This window comes from Nycticebus coucang, chromosome 12, assembly GCF_027406575.1.
Source record: "Nycticebus coucang isolate mNycCou1 chromosome 12, mNycCou1.pri, whole genome shotgun sequence".
Taxonomy (NCBI): domain Eukaryota; kingdom Metazoa; phylum Chordata; class Mammalia; order Primates; family Lorisidae; genus Nycticebus; species Nycticebus coucang.
In genome coordinates this window covers 16,220,904-16,240,432 of record NC_069791.1, presented here as the reverse complement: position 1 = coordinate 16,240,432, position 19,529 = coordinate 16,220,904, and the positions used below count along the sequence as shown (strand labels likewise).

Below are 19,529 nucleotides of genomic sequence, written 5' to 3'. Positions count from 1 at the left end.
TGAGGCAAGAGAATCGCTTAAGCCCATGAGTTTGAGATTGCTGTGAGCTGTGTGATGCCATAGCACTCTACCAAGGATGACACAGTGAGACTCTGTCTCAAAAAACAAAAAAAAAAGAAAGAAAAAAGAAAAGAAATAAAAAGAAAAAACTACACATCCCTATGTAGCATAGGGGTTTAAATACAAGTCAGGCAATTACTATCTGTGTGAACTTGTGCAAGTTAGTCAAGGATCCTGAGCCTTTCCTCATCTGGAAAATGGAATATAGTCAAAAGGGTGCTGGACGAACTACATGAGGTGTGTCTAGCACCATGCCTGACATATAGTCAGATCTCAATCACTGGTGGCTAATTTACCCCCATCATCATCAAGGTAGACTGCATTACATCTTCCACGAGCTCAGCTGCTTTCCCTGCAGTTTCTAAAGAGGCCTGGGCTGTTAATAAATAAGGGACCACTTCCTTCCCATGCCCTAGGCTTAGCTTGAGCTAATGGGAGAGCATGTGTTTGGGGGGAAAGGGAAGAATCCTAGAGGAGAGAAGAGTCAAGAATTAAGGGAACAGAAATAAGGGCCTTCCCAGAACAGAGAAATACAACACTGAAGTAATCACAGCTGGGAGAGTTGGTTGGGGGAGATTCAGGGGATGAGGGTAAGAAAGCTGGGGGTGGGGGTGGGGTGGGCTGGGCATGGTGGCTCACACCTATAATCCCAGCACTCTGGGAGGCTGAGGCAGGTGGACTGCTTGAGCTCAGGAGTTGGAGAAAAGCCTGAGCAAGAGTGAGACCTTATCTCTAAATATAGCCAGGCACTGTGGTGGGAGCCAATAGTCCCAGCTATTTGGGAGGCCAAGGCAAGAGAAGCATTTGAGCCCAAGAGTTTAAGATGGCTGTGAGCTATGAAGCCAGGCACTCAACTGGGGGCAACAAAGTGAAACTGTCTTTAAAAAAAAAAAGGGGAGTGGTAGGGCGCCGGTCCCATATGCCGGAGGTTGCGGGTTCAAACCCAGCCCCGGCCAAATTAAAAAAAAAAAAAAAAGGGGGAGTGGGAGGGGCCAAGCACCTGTGGCTCAGTGAGTAGGGCACTGGCCCCATATACCCGATCCCGGCCAAACTGCAACAAAAAATAGCTAGGTGTTGTGGCAGGTGCCTGTGGCTCAAAGGAGTAGGGCACTGGCCCCCATATACCAGAGTTAGCGGGTTCAAACCCAGCCCCAGCCAAAAAAAAAAAAAAAAAAAAGAAGCTGAGTGGGGTGAGAAAGGGGTGAAAAGTCACCAGGATTTGAGGATTTGACATTTTACATGAAAGATAAACAAATAAAAAGGAGCTGACATCAGGGCTGAGGATTAAAGGGGTAGCACAGACCAAAATTATTGTTATCTACAACAAGGTCAAGTGATCAGGAATAAGCTGATCTGGGTTTTGGTGGGAGACTCCACTAGGTCAGGGGAGGTGATCGCCTCAGTCCCACTGGCCCCACAGCACTGTCTCCATGACCCAGAGCAGCACCAGGGAATGCAGAAACCAGGCCCAAGGAAAAAGGAGCTTGATGCTTGTTATTAATAGGAATTTTAACCTACAGCTTAGTGCCAGGCCCTGGCAATGTCAAAGAAGACAGGGAGGGAGGGAAGAAGTTAAGAGCTAATCAAGATGAAGCATCGGTCAAGCTGTGGCCACTGTGGGCATCTGGGCAGGGGGTCAGCACCGCCAAGATCTGTAATTACTTCTCAGGGAGAGGCAGCTATACGAAGGCACAGTCATGTGTTTAACAAAAGCTGGGGAGGTGAGGCATGGTTAGTAGATGGGGTTCATGGGAGTAGGGAGTCTAATGACACTAATTAATAGGCTGCAGTTAATTAGCAGGAAAGGGGGAACTGAAAAACAATGTTTCAGAGCTCTGATTAAGGCAGATAGAGGGCCAGCTATTGTCAGAGCTGGAGGTGGAGGAGACCAGAGACAGGCGGGAACCAATAACTAGCACTCTATCCCCATGGACAGAAAGAACGAGTCCCAGCCCATGGTCAGAGAGGAGGCCAGACCAGCAGTTAGGCCATCCAGCTCTAGAGCAACAGACTGGAGGTGGGGCCTCTGCCTGGGAACATACTTCTGGTCCCCCACACCCCACCAGCTGCCTTCCTCAGCCTGAGTTCCAGCTTTGTCATGACCTCTGAGGTTCTCTGAGCCTCCATCTCCCTCCCTCCACTGAGTTCCTTTCACAGCACTGCACCCACCTCTACCCTGGCACTGAATTAACACTACTTCATAGTTATTTGAACACCTGTCTCTACCTAAACAGGAAAACCTTCTCAAAACTATGTATTGTTTAGCCCACATTTCATTTCAGGGCAGGAGGTTCCTTATCTTTACTATCTGTCCTGTGAGATAGGCTTTCCTTTTTTGGGTTGGTGCCCAAATCACAGAATTCTAGCTTCAAGGGAGGAAAGACCTTCCTCTGATGTTATGGATTGGGTGAGCAAATTGGACAAAGGATTGCAACAAACATTCCCAACTCCCCCCAGAGATGCTAACATCTCTGATCCTTCGTGTGTTACATCCATCAGGATATACTGTAATTTTGGTCATATAATCACCGATTCACAATGGCTTTCTCCCTCCTCTCCTGATGCAGGAGTCCATGTAAAGGCTCCTGAGGGTCATGACTGGGACAGATTTTGACCCTACCATACACATCACTTGCCTCCTCCTTCGTGCCAGGTGTGTGGGCTGAGCCTTGTGTTCTCTGCTTTTCCTATACTGCAGCTTCCCTCCAGACCTGAGGAACTCCCTGTTTTAATACCTCTTTGACATCGCAAACTAGCAAGTTCCCTGGCCTGCACATGTGGTCCAGCCAACAGCCTATCTCATGTGAACAGCTGACACTTTCACACCAGACATTGCTTGTGAGACCACCATTTTTATGAGCTAACAAAGAAAAAACACTGCATCATATTTGTAAGACACCACTGATTGTAAGATGTCCCAAGTCTCAGAGATAATTATATATTATTTTATTTTATTTTTTGAGACAGAGTCTCACTTTGTCACCCTGGGTAGAGTGCCATGGTGTCACAGCTCACAGCAACTTCAAATTCTGGGCTAAAGCAATTCTCATGCCCCAGCCTCCCAAGTAACAAGGACTACAGGAGCTTACCACAACACCTGGCTATTTTTAGAAATGACGCCTTGCTCTGGCTCAGGCTGGTCTCGAACCTGTGAGCCTGGGCCTCCCAGAGTGCTAGGACTGCAGGCGTGAGCCACCGTACCCAGCCATATTAGTAATATATTTTAAAAGCACATCATATAATCAATAAAACCATTTAAATCTTGGCTCTTTAAATGGAATTTTTTGCGGGGAGGGGTATGTTTCTTTGAAACAAGAGTTTCGCTCTGTCACCCTGGATAGAGTTTAGTGGCCTCACTGTAGCTCACTGCAACCTCCAACTCCTGGGCTCAGCTCAGGAGATCCTCCTTCTTCAGTCTCTCAGAGTAGCTGGGACTACAGGTGCACTCCATGATGTCCAGCTAATTGTTCTAATTTTAGTGGAGATGAGGGTCTCACTCTTGTTCAGGCTAGTCTTGAACTCCCAAACTCAAGCAATCCTTCTGCCTTGGCCTCCCAAAGTGCTAGGACTACAGGTATGGGCCATCCCTCTCAGCCAAATTAAGTTTTAATGAAAAGAGGAATGGAAGACCAAAGTGGCATCCATATTAGAGGATCTCAAGTCTTTTCTCCCTCTTCTGAGGGGAATGGATACCATCGCTCTCATATGCTGTCAACTCCACACATCTATTGCTATACCAGCTTTTTTTTTTTTTAAGAGACAGAGTCTTTGTCACCCTTGGTAGAGTGTGTCATAGCTCACAGCAACCTCCAGCTCTTGGGCTTAGGCGATTCTCTTGCATCAGCCTCCCAAGTAGCTGGAACTACAAGTGCCCGCCACAACGCCTGGCTATTTATTTATTGCAGTTTGGCCAGGACTGGGTTCAAACCTGCCACCATCAGTATCTGGGGCCGTCGCCCTACTCACTGAGCCACAGGTGCCACCCAACTATACCAGCTTTTAAGTACCCAGGCAACCCATAGGAGTGAATAATATCTCCTCTCCCTCAGTGCCGGGGAGAGGCCATTTTTTTCATGGAACCAAACAAAACACAGACCACACCAAGCTGGGACCACAATTTTGGGAAGATAATAGGCTACCACTCCAACACCATTATCCAACTACTTCCCACCCCACTGGATTATATTCCCTACTACCTCCAGAACAGTGTCCTGAGAAGATGCAGAGATTAGTCATTTCCTCCTAATCGAGCTAAGACAGTTCCCTTAAGCTGCTGACTGCAGGCGGTTCCCGTTAGAGAAAGCAGCTGGAAAGGGCTTAGCCCTTTAATGCCAGCAGCTATATCTCCACAGTGTGGCTGCTCTGCTGAGGGGTTGGACTCTGTCCAGAAGCATCAGGCATTTAGCCCCATTCAATGCATATTAGCCTAGGAGGAGAAAGCAGCTAGCTCCCTAGGAGGAAGGAAGGTGGTTCATTTAAACACCTCCACCCCCAGCCTTCACTTTCCAACAAAGGAAAAAGTATCTCAGCCTCTCTGAATCCCTCCCTCTACTAAAATCTGGACAAACTATCATCTCACAGGAAGAAAGCTTTCACTGTGGTAGAAGCCAATTCCACTTCAAAATCTAACCTATGTTTCCTTGTGACTCTAGCCCTGGGCAGTGGTTGGGGGCACGGGGGGGTGGGGGGGGGGAGGGCAACTAACCCAAAGATAGATCCACTTGTTAGTTTTGACAACAAGAAGAGTTTAGGTCACTAACTACCAAGATTCATTCACCTTTGAGCTGGTTTTATTTTTTGCCCTCTCTGAGGCAGAAAGTATGCATACGTGTGGACACAATAGACAGACTACCTCTTTTTGGAGCACATAGTACCTCAAGGTTGAGGAGGGAGAAAGCTGAAAAGCCCTCGGAAAGCCCTGGCACTGAGCAGCCTGCTGAAGAGAGATCACTTGAAGACTTCTTACTCGAAAGCCAGATGGTGAACATGAGACAGGGTGAGAGCTAATGCCACTCAGGGGGAAAGCCAATAAGTTAATCCGCTGACACACTTCTAGAGGCAAGCTGATGGCTTTGGCTCAGAGACTTGCCTGTCCTCAGCTTTGAGCTTCAGAGCACACACAACATACATGAGTGGCCTGAGAACAGACTAACTGCTAGGAGCAACCTCAAGTGCTCACATAGTTCATTTTCCTTTCACACAGAAATCAGCCCCAGATCACAAGGCCAGGGCTTCCATTCTACCAGACAATAACCCCAACCACTAGGAAATTCTGTCCCAAATGCCTTCTCCAGCAGTCTGGGTCTCCCTGCTCTTTCTAGGTTATGTGTTGAGTGTGCATAACTACTAACCACACACATACTGTCCTCAGTGGAACCATTATGGCTCTAGGTTGGGTGTGACTTACAAAAGTTTGTATGATGGTGGGAAGAACTCTCAAAACATTAAACAATCATCTCTCTCTATAGCTTTATTATTTTATAGTTTCTCACTTAGCAGAACAAGCCTTCCTTACATGGGATACAAGTAACAGGGACTCCAAAGCAAAGGCTGTTTCCTAGCTATTTATTTATTTATTTTTTTTGGGGGGGGGAGAGTCTCAAGTTTGTCACCCTCGGTAGAGTGCCATGGCATCACGGCTCACAGCAACCTCCAGCTCTTGGGCTTAGGCGATTGTCTTCCTCTCCCGTGTAGCTGGGACTACGGTGCCTGCCACAGTGCCCAGCTATTTCTTTGGCCGGGGCCGGGTTCAAACCCGCCACCCTCAGTATATGGGACCTGCACCCTACTCACTGAGCCACAGGCACTGCCCCATCTCCTAGCATTTAGGTACCTAATAATACATAAATAGGCCCTAGGATGCTGAAGTCTGCAGTAGCAAGCACTCTAGCTGACCTCCAGACTAAAAGCTAAAATTCCCAGGTCCTAACCCCAGGAAAACTACACATTAGTTGGTGGGTATTTGAGCCAAATCATCTTTCTGAATTTGTCAAATGGGATAGCATCACCTGTCCTACTCCCCTCACATGGGTGAGATCAAGAAAGATGATAAATGAAAGCACACTGTACATGGTAAATCACCATACTAAATTCCCTAGAGGATTTATGGGGAATTGGTTCATAATTCCATCTTCAGTGGTGACCAAAGAAGGTATTAACTGGCAAGTGCTTTATTAGAAGTCTAAGTATGCACTTACATGATTCAGAGCCTAGCAAACAGATGGTGCCCAACTGTGTGAGATATGAGAATAATGCTATATAAAAAACAATGCAGCTAAAATGAAGCCTGGCAAGAGTTATAGAGGGAGAAGGTAGACAAAAGGAAAAACTCCTGCTTCCAACTATGAGTCCCGGAAAAGTGGCCTCCTTCCCCGTCCCACACGACTGCTGAGGACAAAGCTCCCACACACTACAAGGTTATTCCTGGTGATGTCAAGCTGTCTTCCACCTGACTTTGTGAATAGAAACCATCAACAAATACAGCTCTGAGAACCAGTGTCTAATAAATTACACAAGTCAGGGACCTCCTGGCCTGGTGCCTTCACTTATTTACAAAATATACCAGCTACAGGGAACACACACACACCCAAAATTACTAAGTTCTTAGGTTAAGTGGCCATTCTCCAGACTCTGTTTATGCTAAAAGCACAATGGCTAACACGCCCCAACTCTGCATGCTTAAAAGCTTTTCACACCAGTGGCTGAAACCTGAGTCATCACCAAGACTATTTTATCAAAGCATACTGACTGAGAACCTACTGTGTGAGCTTGTGGCAACATGGAAGTCTGACCCACCTTCACTTCTCAAATCTGGGCTTCCACACCAGCTCTTCCCCCACTCATGCTGAGAGCATGATTGGAAGAACCATTTGGCTTGGCATGCCATGCATAGCACTGGGACGCCCCCCACCCCCACCAAATACTCTTCCAATAGAAATCAGGCGCTGTATGTATGTATATGTGTGTATATATATATGTATATATATGTGTATATGATATATATATCATCTGAAGCTAGATAGGTGGGCAGGTAAGCCCCTACACCCTAACAAAACAAAAACAGCAAGCCTGGTATCTTCATTTCCTGTACTCACTCAGCTCTCCTGGTCATTTTGTACTGCCTCATAATATAAGCATGAATTTAAAAATGCAAGACCCCTAAGGTCCCAGTGGGGTCTCTAGCCAGGTGAGGGAAGTCACCTCCCTCTCTCTGCTCTGTCTCATTAAGAGATGGGGAAGGGGGGGTGGGCATGGTGGCTCACACCTGTAATCCTAGCATTCTGGGAGGCTGAGTTGGAGGATCCCTTGAGCTCTAGATTTCAAGACCAGTCTGAGCAAAAGCAAGACCCCCCTCTCTACTAAAAACAGAAAAATTAGGCCGGCCGAGGTGACTCACACCTGTAATCCTAGCACTTTGGGAGGCCAAGGTGGGTAGATTGCCTGAGCTCATGGGTTCTAGACCAGCCTAAGCAAGAGCAAGACCCTATCTCTAAAACTAGCCAGGTGTTGTGGCGGACACCAGTAGTCCCAGCTATTTGGGACTCAAGAGAATCGCTTGAGTCCAAGAGTTTGAGGTTGCTGTGAGCTATGACACCATAGCACTCTACTGAGAGTGGCAAAGTGAGACTCTGTGTTAAAAAAAAAGTAAAAATAGAAAAATTAGCCAGGTGTGGAGGTACATGCCTATAGTCCTAGCTACTCAGAAGGTTGAGGCAGGAGGTTTGCTTGAACCTAGGAGTTGGAGATTGCTATGAGCTAGGCCAAGGCCACAGCACTCTAGCCTGGGAAACAGAGTTTAACACTGTTACCAAAAAAAAAAAAAAAGTAAGACCCCTTTTAATGCTACAGGTTTATAGATTCAGTTCACAGGCAAAAATTACTATTTTTTCTCTTGGTAATCAATTGTATACCTTAAAAGTCCTCTAACTTTGAACTTCAGATGCATTCTTACCTTCTATCTCTGCAAACAAAGAATTCACCTTCTTAAGGAAGGTGGAAGGGAAAATTGTTAAACACCAATAATAAACCCAAATCGTTATGACTAAATCAAACCATATAATGCTTGCCCAGCTAAATAAACATCAAACTCAGAAGTTTCACAAAGATTGAGGAAAATGGAAGTAAACACCAAGATTTAAAGATTCTAAAGATTCCATTTATTAGCAAGTGGGATATAGTTAAACTGCATTAAAGGCAGAGTAAGAGGCAATGTCAGAAAGGGTTAGGAGTAAGCAATGAGGGTGACGGCCATTCCAAAGCACTGAACCCCTTTCCATAGCTCTCACCAAGGAAATAGAATCAAAAGTCAAGCTATTCCACAAGTACTTTTTTTTTAAGACAGTCTCGTCATCACCTTGGCTAGAGTGCAGTGTCATCGTTATAGCTCACTACAACCTCAAAGCTGGGCTTAAGCAATCCACCTGCCACAGTACCACCATGCCCAGCTAATTTTTCTGTGTTTTGTGATGGGGTCTTGCTCTTACTCAGTCTGGTTTTGAACTCCTGATCTCAAGTGATCCTCCCACGTTGGTCTCCCAAAGTGCTAAGATTACAGGTACACCACATGAAGTGCTATTTTAAAAGGTGAAGGTAGATACGTATTTTCATCTGCTAATATCAGATTTTCATGCTATGGTCTCTAGGCCTAAACCAAAAGCTGAGCAAATGGCTGCCAACTCTTGACACACAGGACAATTTCCTTTTTCATTAATGGACCATCAGCTCCTACACAGGGTAGTCTTGCTTTGGCTAATGTTACACAATCCATTTACTTCCTCTACGCTAGTGACTTAAAAGGCACCTTGGGGAGATACTGCAGAATAGCAAATATGGAACCAGGCCAACCCTAGGTTTGCAAAGACATAAGAAAAGAAGTAGCATCTAGAACAGTTTAAAAAACTAAGGCCTAGCAGGCGTGTGTGGGCGTTGGGGGTGGGGTAAGGGACCCATCCTCTGTCAATTTACTGAGGCAGATGGGCCCTGCTGTGAGAGCTGCCACCTCCTGGGAAAAAAGCCAGTAGGTTGCCTCTTCTCTCCACGGTTTCATATTAAGCCTGCAACTGTTTACGTTCAATCTCAGATACATTCTGTTCACCAGCTTCAGAGTTCCAAATGCAGGTGTTCTCAGTTAATCATCCCAGCTCACTCTACAGTCACTTCTAGCAGTGAAGGATGTTCCAGGAAGTCAGTTGGCCAAGTGATTTTTCTTTTTAATCTTCAACATGATGGTCCCTAAAGACTTGTTTAAAAAGTTTGTTTTTTGTTTAAAGTATAGTCATGCACCACAAAATTTCAGCCAACAAAAGATCCCACATACAACAATGATCCCATAAGATTGTCACGCTATATTTTTACTGTACCTTTTCTATGTTTAGATACACAAATACTTACCAGGGCATTACTATTGCCTATAGTATTCACAGTAACAGATTATACCATCTAGGTTTGTATACTTACCCTCTTGATGTTCATGTGATGAAATCACCTAAAACATTTCATCTCTCAAAACTTATCCCTATCATTAAGCAACACGTGACTGTTACTTCAAATAAGAGGATTGCAGGCATAGGATAAAGGAGTAGGGCGCAGGCCCCATATGCCAGAGGTGGTGGGTTCAAACCCAGCCCTGGCCAAAAACTGAAAAAAAAAAAAAAAAAAAATCTGGGATTCCAAGTTGGACAAAGAAAGACTCCAAATGAGAAATGAAGAGACAAACTCCTAGTGGCAGGTAAAGGTTTTTTTGAGGGGTAGGACGAGTGTGGAGATGATGGAGAATGGGAAATGGAGATGAACAACAGAGGGCTCAGGCACCTATGGCTCAAGGAGTAGAGTGCTGGCCCCATATACCAAGGTGGCGGGTTCAAACCCAGCCCCAGCCAAAAACTGCAAAAAAAAAAAAAAAAAAAAAATTCTGGCAGATGAACAACAGATTGAAGACACTTTGAAGGAAAATATTTTCTAGAAGGCATTGAAAGTTACCTTCCAGGACAAGAAAACAAACCATGTTCATTCTGAAAAATCTATTTACTTCTTTTCCAAATATTATTTCAAACATGTATTTTACAGACAAGGGTCAGTATGAGTCAGAAACATTCTATGTAAGAAACCATTTTTACAGACATCGAGAATAATTCTAATAGAAGAAAAAGCTCACATTTATCTAGATGTGGCTACGTTCCATGGGAAAATTTCAGCATCCAAAGTGCAAAGATAAAATGACTGTGGCTTTTCTTACCACATGAAATATTGACAATCTTCCCTTCCAGCCTACTCTTAATTGTTAGTTGGGATGCCAAACAGACATACTGACCTTTAGAAGGAGGCTTCATTGGACGAGGTTGGTAGGGGAAAATCAAGCTTTAGAATGAATTCAACTTTAGAACAAACAAACTGGTTTTGACTCAATCAAACCCAAAGTCTAGCCAGATAAATAGATAAATACAAGCTGTACTATCACCTTTAAAATGTTGTGCCACTTAACACTATTAACATCTAATCAATCCAAATTAAAACTAAGCACACTCTCACTGCTAGTTCCATCCTCAACCTATCCCATTTTTTAAAGGCTCCGTGCTATATAGCTCAATTCATAAAAGAGGAAGGGGAACTTCTGAGTTCTGAGAAGGTACCATCCTAAATCCCCTACCCAACCCTTTCCTTAACCTGCCTTCCTACTTTCCACCCTGAAACAAGTCAGTCTGACCAGAGTGGAGGAGTTTCTGTCATTGTCTCGTGGAAATCAGCTCTATGATACCAGAGAAAGGTCATTCCATGAACAGAATTTGGCTTTAAGCCACAGGGGCATAGCCCCTCTTCCAAAAAGAACGACAGCGAATTCCATACTATCCCTTCTACATGTGGAAAAATCTCTCATCTAAAAGTGCCCAACAATGACCAGGCATAAGGTGCTGATACGGTTACACGAAGAGGAGAGGGAGATACAGAATAGTTTTAACGAAACCCTCATGCACAATTACACTAGATTAAGAGCCTAGAGAATGTTAACAGTAGTAGTAAGTACAGGAGGCTGCAGAGCTGAAAATACAGTGTCCTTTCTTACAGTCAATGCTGGGATGTAATAGGCAAAAGTGACTTCACTTGAGCATTGGAGAAGCAAAAAAGTTGCCTTGTCGTCCTAGGTTTGTGGCAGACTTGCTTTTGCTCCCAAATCTACAAAAGAAAGAGAGAGAGAATGAACTGGTAAAGCAGTCTATAAAAAAATAATGAATACGCCAGGCATGGTGGCTCATGCCTTTAATCCTAGCACTTAGAAAGCCGAGGCAGTAGATTGCTTGAGCTCAGGACAGCCTGAGCAAGAGTGAGACCCCATCTCTAAAAAGAAATAGCTGGGCATTGTGGCAGGTGCCTGTAGTCCCAACTACTCCAGAGGCTGAGGGAAAAGAATCACTTGAGCCCAGGAGTTTGAGGTTGCTATGAGCTATGACACCATGGCACTATACCCAGACAATAGAGTGAGATGAGACTATGTCTCAAAAAAAAAGAAATGGTGAATAAACAACTATAATATTACTTTATATCATCCACTAGAAGTAGAAAACCCTGGAAAACTATTTTGTAAGGTATTCTTAGTCACCTTAAATCAGACAAGGAAAATATTTTTTAATAGTAAAAACTCTTAGGTCTTTTTTAAAGAAAGAATCCTTATGGCTCCAAGTTCACTTTTCAACTCTAGCTGCTACTAAAATCTAAGTCAATTTTTCTTTCTACAAGCTTCAATATGATAGGAAAGAAATCTAAGGAAGCAGTCATTTTTTATTTCTTAAGAAGGCCAATTCTGGGCGGCGCCTGTGGCTCAGTCGGTAGGGCGCCGGCCCCATATACCGAGGGTGGCGGGTTCAAACCCAGCCCCGGCCAAACTGCAACCAAAAAATAGCCGGGCGTTGTGGCGGGCGCCTGTGGTCCCAGCTACTCGGGAGGCTGAGGCAAGAGAATCGCTTAAGCCCAGGAGTTGGAGGTTGCTGTGAGCTGTGTGAGGCCACGGCACTCTACCGAGGGCCATAAAGTGAGACTCTGTCTCTACCAAAAACAAAAAAAAAGAAGGCCAATTCTGCATACCTGGGAGTGTTCTTGGAGAGGGTGGAGCGGACTCTCTGCGACAGGGAACTAGATGAAGGAGTCTTGAGAAGCTGATGCTCAGGAGTGGTTACAGGCCCCAGTAAACTCACTTCAGACAAAATTTAAAAAAAAAAGTACCCTTTTAGATGGCCAGTTTTAAGCTACCTTCTGAAGCATTTAAGAGCTAAGGTTATACATTTAGCAGAGTCCCAGAGATCATTTTTGTCATTATTTATAACAAACACTCTAATATATCTTTTGAACTATGCAGGCAACTAACTACTCAATGAATAGCTGAATAGTTTACTTCCGGATTTAGACCAATCTCTAACTCCAAACTTCATAAATCTAACATTTATACATCTGACTTTTACCTATACTAGAATAATGTCTTCCCTTAAAAATGAATTTGAGGGCTCGACACCCGTAACTTAGTGGTTAGGGCACCAGCCACATACACTGGGACTGGCAGGTTCGAACTTGGCCTGGGCCTGCTAAAACAACGACAACAACAAAAAAAATAGCATTGTAATGGGCACCTGTAGTCCCAGCTACTGGAGGCTGAGGCAGGGCGGTGCCTATGGCTCAAAGGAGTAGGGCGCCCCATATAACTGAGGTGGTGGGTTCAAACCTGGCCCTGGCCAAAAACAAAAACAAAACAACAACAACAAAAAAAAAACTGGAGGCCGAAGCAAGAGAATCGCTTAAGCCCAAGAACTTGAGGTTGCTATGAGCTGTGACGCCAAGGCACTCTACCGAGGGTGACATAGTGAGACTCTGTCTCAAAAAAAAAAAAAAAAAGTAATTTGAGGCCAGTCTTATTCGCTCACATCTATAATCTCAGCACATTGAGAAGACAAGACAAAAGGCTTGTTTGAGGCAAGGAGTTTGAGACCAGCCTGAACAACATAAGAAGACACTGTCTCTTCAAAAAGTTTTAAAAATTATCTGGGCATGGTGGTGCATGCTTGTAGTCCTACCTACTCGGGAGGCGGAGGTGGGTGGACCACTTGAATCCAGGTTACATTAAGCTATGATTGCACCACTGCACTCCATCTTGTTGACAAAGTGAGACCCCATCTCAAAAAATAAAAACAAAAAAAGAATTTTAAATAATGAAAGAATGAGTCTCAGATATCAATAAGGTTGGTATGAAACCAGCCCATTCCTATAAAATTATTGGTGGCAATATAAACTTGCAAATGCCTTTAAGAAATCAAGTCACTAAAACATTATCAAAAAACACAAAAATGAGGGGTATTTGCGAAACTTGGTAAATGTAGAATGTAAATGTTTTGGCACAGTAACTGAGATAATGCCGGAAAGGCTATGTTAACCACTGTGATAAAAATGTGTCAAATGGTTTATGAAGCGAGTGTATGATGCCCCATGATCATATCAATGTATACAGTTATGATTTAATAATAATAAAAAAAAAAAACACAAAAATGTTCAAATCCTTGAATTCAGTGATTTCCACTCTTAGGAATGTATCAGTGGTGGGGAAAGTATATACAAATAATGTGGGCTACAGCATTATTTGTAATTATGAGAAGTGATGTCAATACCTAATAGAACATTTAAATAAATTATAGTTTACAATCAAAAAAATGATAAATAAGATTATATGGTAGCCAAAAACATCCTCACAATATGCTAAGTGAAATAAAAACAAATTATATCAAAACTATTATATCTATATGAAAAATACATACCTATGGGGTAAAAAAATGAGAACATAAAAAAATGTATTAGGGCAGGGCATGGTGGCTCACACCTCTAATCCTAGCATTCTGGGAGGCCACGGCAGGTGGATTGCCTGAGCTCAGGAGTTCTAGACCAGCCTGAGCCAGAGCAAGACCCCATCTCTTAAAAAAAATAGGTAAGCATTGTGGTATGCACCTGTAGTCCCAGCTACTTGGGAGGCTGAGGCAGGAGGATTGCTTGAGCCAAGGAATTTGAGGTTACTGTGAGCTATGATGCGACAGCACTCTACCAAGGGCAACAAACTGAGACTGTCTTAATTTTTTTTAAAAGTGTATTAGGATGATGGAATTATATAAATTTTTATTTCAGAATTTTGAAAATAAATTTAACTTTTATTAACGAACATGAATTTCAAACAGCTCTACTAAAGGCAGAGAGAGAACACGTGACTAAAACAAAAGAAATGAGTCAAGTAAGCACAACTTCAGTCTAACCTTTAATATCAGGTGTCTGTGGTGTTGAAAAGGCGTTTGAGTTTTCAATGACATGCAGAGGGTCAATGTTCTCTTGCTCCACCATCATGAACTGACTCCAATATTCCAGGGGCAATGAAAGTAGGCGCTCTACCACCTAAAATATGTTAAGCAAACTTCCAAAGCTCAGTGCTTACTTTTCAAGTTATACAAATTCATATATTTAATATGTATGTGTGTGATATAAATATACACAAGTCTACCTTGGGTTGGCGCTTGGTGTCCTGTAACATTGTCACAGGGTCTGGATTGGGCACAGCATGGGCAACTATTGTAGGACCGAAGACTTTGGCCAGATTGGCAACATCCATTTTAGTATGTGGACTCAGAGCCACTCTAAACAAAAGAGTATTAAATTAGAAACTTGCTTCTCCACTTAAATGCAGACCAAAGTATAAATTCTAGAAAAAAACAATTCACTCTCACACTCTTAACACCCAACCCACATTGTCTTCCCCTCCAAAAATTCCCTAACTCCCAGAACAAGTCTCTGCTGTACTCACCTCTGCAAGTGAATCATTAGGAAAGCTAATGTGTCCCTGTTGGCCTGGGGAAGTTCACCAACAGCCTGGTATATGGCAGCTATGCTGTTGTCTTCATCTGTAATTTCTGTAAATGAAAAGAAAGCACCAAGAGGCCTAGACTTCTTTCCCTTGACAGCAGGCTTCCAAGTTATCGACCACACAGTCTCATCTATACAGTAAGCTTCTGAAACTTCTGATTAGATTCATGACTGCATCAGACTCTAGTTTCATTAACAAGCAGGATATTAGAAGTCAGAACTTTTAAAAAAGTCAGCCCTTACAGTTAGGGAAAACAGTTTGCAACCTATATGCTAGGAAGACAAGCATATAATTGCAGTGACTACAATAATCAAGAAGGTATTCACATATAAAAAAATATTTAAGGGACTACTTGATGCCAGGTACTATCCTAAGTATTAGGATAAAGCAAAAGTAAACAATCCATGCTTCATAGAACATATGTTCTATTGGAGCCAGTTAAAATGCAAATACGTATCAAATAGATAGGTAATTACTCAAAGAATAGTTGAGTAGTTTACCTGTTTTTATTTTATTTTTTAAATTTCTTTGCTTTTTCTTTTCATTTTTTTTGAGACAGAGTCTATGTCACCCTCAGTAGAGTGCTGTGGCATCACAGCTCACAGCAACCTCAAACTCTTGCCTCAGCCTCCCAAGTAGCTGGGACTACAGGCGCCCGCCACAGCACCCCACTAGTTTTTGGCTGTAGTTGTTGTTTGGCAGGCCCAGGCTGGGTTGGAACCCACCAGCTCCAGTGTACATGGCTGGCACCCTAGCCACTGAGCTACAAGCAACGAGCCTACTTTACTTCTTGATTTAGGCTACTCTGTTAACTCCAAACTTCATAAATAATCCTTGCCTTATAGAACATACATACTATTGGAATTAGTCAAAATATATGCTATAAAGAAAAAAAAGCAGGCAAGAAGACAGAAAGAAATGGGAGTCATTAATGTAGATAAACTAGTCAGAAAAGGGATTTCTGAGGACAAAAGGAACCTGAAAGAAGTAAAGGAGCAAACCATGAAGATATCAAGTGGAAGAGCATTCCAGGCTGTGACAACAACAAATGTGAAGGCCTCAAAGGATAGAGTAAGCTAAGAAATGTAAAAATTTCAGTCTAACAGAAGAGGAAGGAAAGAAGGGAAGGGTATTGACTGAAATGATATTGGAGACACAACCAGAAGCCAAATCATGTTGTGTCTTTTTAGCCATGTGAAAGACTGGACTTTATTCTGAAAGCGAGGAGAAACCACTGGAGCACACTGAGGAAAGAGGGACATCATCTAACTTAAATTTTAGAAGGACTACTCTAGCTCCCATATGAAGATCATACTTCAGAGGGCATGAGTGAAAACAAGATGATCAGGCGGTTCTTACACAATTCCGGGTGAGAGTATGTCAAGGATGGTGGCAGTACTACTACCAATTCTTGACAAATATCAAATTTCAGAGATAGTTTATAAGACTGCTGGCAAGATTTGACAATGAACTAGATGTGGAGTGTGAGGAAAAGAGATCAAAGATAGTTCCAACTTTAAAAGCACAACCTAAAACTTGATCAAAGCACAAGTACAACCAAAAACCTTGTTAATACTCTATACAGTTTAGAGAGGAAGACAACAGGCATGGGGGAACACATATAGTCATCCTTGCATCAAACTATTTGAGTACCTACCACGTTTAAGGCACCATACAAGGCTGGGGCTAACACCACAAAAAGAGTAAAATTTCTCCCAACCTCCCCATTCAAAGTTCCACTACTTGAATGTGGTGGAACTCAACTCACATTCAAGTATCAAGCTCTGCCCTTACCTGCTGCTTCCATAAAGGCTTTGTTTAGCCGGAAGGTCAGAAGGGGCTCTTTGAGGTTTCGGAGGAAGTCTTTTAGGAGGCTACAGATAGCATGGATATCATCCACTTTGCTGAGGAGGGGTACATTTTTTGCTCTGAGGAATTTCTCTTTCAGCTCTTTTACTGTCCGGTCACAGCCCGAGATCCTGTATAGGCCTGTCTATTATCAAGATGACATTTTTATTTAAGAACCTTCTAAATATTAACACAAATAACAAATTTACCCCATTGATTCTTACCTCAGTCAGTCCTCTTTGCTCAATCTCATTTACACAGTGGACAACAATGGAAGGGATCATTGGGGAAGTCTGGGACACAAAATCTGCCAGCATTCCCTGAAAAAAGATTTTTATGTTATTATTTACACCAATTAGACCAATAGGTGATACTCAGGCTGGGACATCTTATCTTCTTTTAAATTTCTATTCACAAAGCATATGTTGAAACAGAGATTTTCAATTTTCCTACCTCCACATCAGGAATGATATATGATCATATATACCACATTCTTACATAAATAAGGTATAAGATCACCAACTACACCTACTTTCTTCTCATCCACTCAGAGTCAGCAAAAAGCAAATCAATAATGAGATTACAGGCCAGCTACGGTGGCTTATGCCTATAATCCTAGTACTCTGGGAGGATGAAGTGGATGGATTTCTCAAGCTCAGGAGTTTGAGGCCAGCCTGAGCAAGAGTGACACTCCGTCTCTACTATAAATAGAAAAACTAGCCAGGCATTGTGGTGGGCACCTCTAGGCCCAGCTACTCAGGAGACTACTGATCACTTAAGCCCAAGAGTTTGAGATTGCTTTGAGCTATGACACGATGCCACTCTCGCTAGCATGGAGCAGAAGACTGAGACTCTGTCTCAAAATAAATAAATAAATAAATGGGCAATGCCCGTAGCTCAGTGGGTAGGGTGCTGGCCATATACACGGAGGCTGGCGAGTTCGAACCTGGCCCAGCCAGCTAAAACAACAATGACAACTGCAACAAAAAAAATAGCCCAGCATCGTGGTGGGCACCTGTAGTCCCAGCTACTTGGGAGGCTGAGGCAAGAGAATCACTTGAGCCAAGAGTTTGAGGTTGCTGTGAGCTATGACACCACAGCACTCTACCCAGGGTGACAACTTGAGACTCTGTCTCAAAAAAAAAAAAAAAAAGATTTAATAATGAGATTACAAAGATGGCCTCTAATACAAACTAATTTATTACTTTAAAAAAGAAAAACTTCTGGCTCGGCGCCCATAGCACAGTGGTTACAGCACCAGCAACATACACCAAGGCTGGCAGGTTTAAACCCAGCCCGGGCCAGCTAAAAGACAATGACAACTGCAACAAAAAAATAGCCGGGTGTTGTGGTGGGCACCTATAGTCCCAGCTACTTGGGAGGCTGAGGCAAGAAAATTGCTTAAGTCTAAGAGTTTGAGGTTGCTGTGAGCCGTGATGCCAGGTCACTCTACCAAGGGTGACATAGTGAGACTCTGTCTCAAAAAAAAAAAAAAAGAAAAAGAAAAAAGAAAAACTTCTTTTTTTTTTTTTTTTTTTATTGTTGGGGATTCATTGAGGGTACAATAAGCCAGAAAAACTTCTTTACACTTACACTATTCTCAGTTAAAAAATGATCTAAGACATCTTTCTCACAGTTGATAATAACATACACTTACCTTTAGAAGAGAACTCCATGGTTCTGTATTAGAGCACAGAAAACTCGTAAAATTTTCTCATTTTGTTTTGATCCTTGCTAATGTTACTTGTATAATAATTTCCTAATGGATATCTTAACGGATAGCCTTGTCTGGAATATCTCTAACATAACAGCAAGAATATTCATAGGTAAAACTTTATGATTGCTGAAATTTTCTTCAAAATAATTCACTGGACAGAGCTGAGAGGAGGGAATGAGGGTATTGATTAAATCAAGAATGAACATGAGGGGAAGGGGGAGAGGGAGGGGAGGGAGGGGGGAGGATGGGCGGAGGGAGGGTGATAGGTGGGATTACACCTGCGGTGCATCTTACAAGGGTACATGTGAAACTTAGTAAATGTAGAATATAAATGTCTTAACACAATAACTAAGAAAATGCCAGGAAGGCTATGTTAACCAGTGTGATGAAAATGCGTCAAACAGTCTATAAAACCAGTATATGGTGCGCCATGATCGCATTAATGTACACAGCTGTGATTTAATTAAAAAAAAAAAAGGCTGCGCCTGTGGCTCAAAGGAGTAGGGTGCCAGCTCCATATGCCAGAGGTGGCAGGTTCAAACCCAGCCCCGGCCAGAAACTGCAAAAAAAAAAAAAAAAAAACAAAGAATGAACATGAGTTAATAATCATAGAAGTTAAGTGATAGGAATTAGGAATTATTATTTATAATAATCTATTTTTGTATATGTTTGAAATTCTCCAAAATAGGATAGTATGGGGGAGAAGGGTGAACAAGAGATGAAAAATGAGAAAAGGAGAAGAAGGAAAGAAGCAGAAAGGAAAAGGAGAAAAGAGGGGTTTGGTTACAAAGGTTATTAAACAAACAGACAAACCCAAACAGGGCAGGCACAGTAACTCATACCCACAGTCCCAGCAACTCAGGGAGACCAAGGCAAGAGGATCACTTAAGGCCAGAAGATCAAGATCAGCCTGGGCAACATAGCAAGACTCCATTTCTACAGAAAATTTAAATATCAGCCAAGTATGACAGTGTGTGCGTACTAATACCAGCTACTCAGAAAGCCGAGGCAGAAAGATCATTTGCA

General features: G+C 42.8%; 1 protein-coding gene across 8 annotated transcripts in view; it reads right to left on the bottom strand.

Moving 5' to 3' along the window:
- Positions 1-10,064: 10,064 nt before the first annotated feature.
- Positions 10,065-19,529, bottom strand: part of RACGAP1 (Rac GTPase activating protein 1) — a 66,865-nt gene continuing 57,400 nt past the window's right edge. For all 8 annotated transcript variants that reach the window (XM_053554969.1, XM_053554970.1, XM_053554971.1 and 5 more), the window contains 7 exons: positions 17,011-17,106; positions 16,733-16,931; positions 14,879-14,984; positions 14,579-14,711; positions 14,337-14,472; positions 12,136-12,244; positions 10,065-11,229 (listed from right to left, as the gene is read on the bottom strand). In XM_053554969.1, coding sequence (XP_053410944.1) covers positions 11,154-11,229; positions 12,136-12,244; positions 14,337-14,472; positions 14,579-14,711; positions 14,879-14,984; positions 16,733-16,931; positions 17,011-17,106 — 855 coding nt within the window. In that variant the 3' untranslated portion in view covers positions 10,065-11,153. The remainder of the gene's footprint in view (positions 11,230-12,135; positions 12,245-14,336; positions 14,473-14,578; positions 14,712-14,878; positions 14,985-16,732; positions 16,932-17,010; positions 17,107-19,529) is intronic.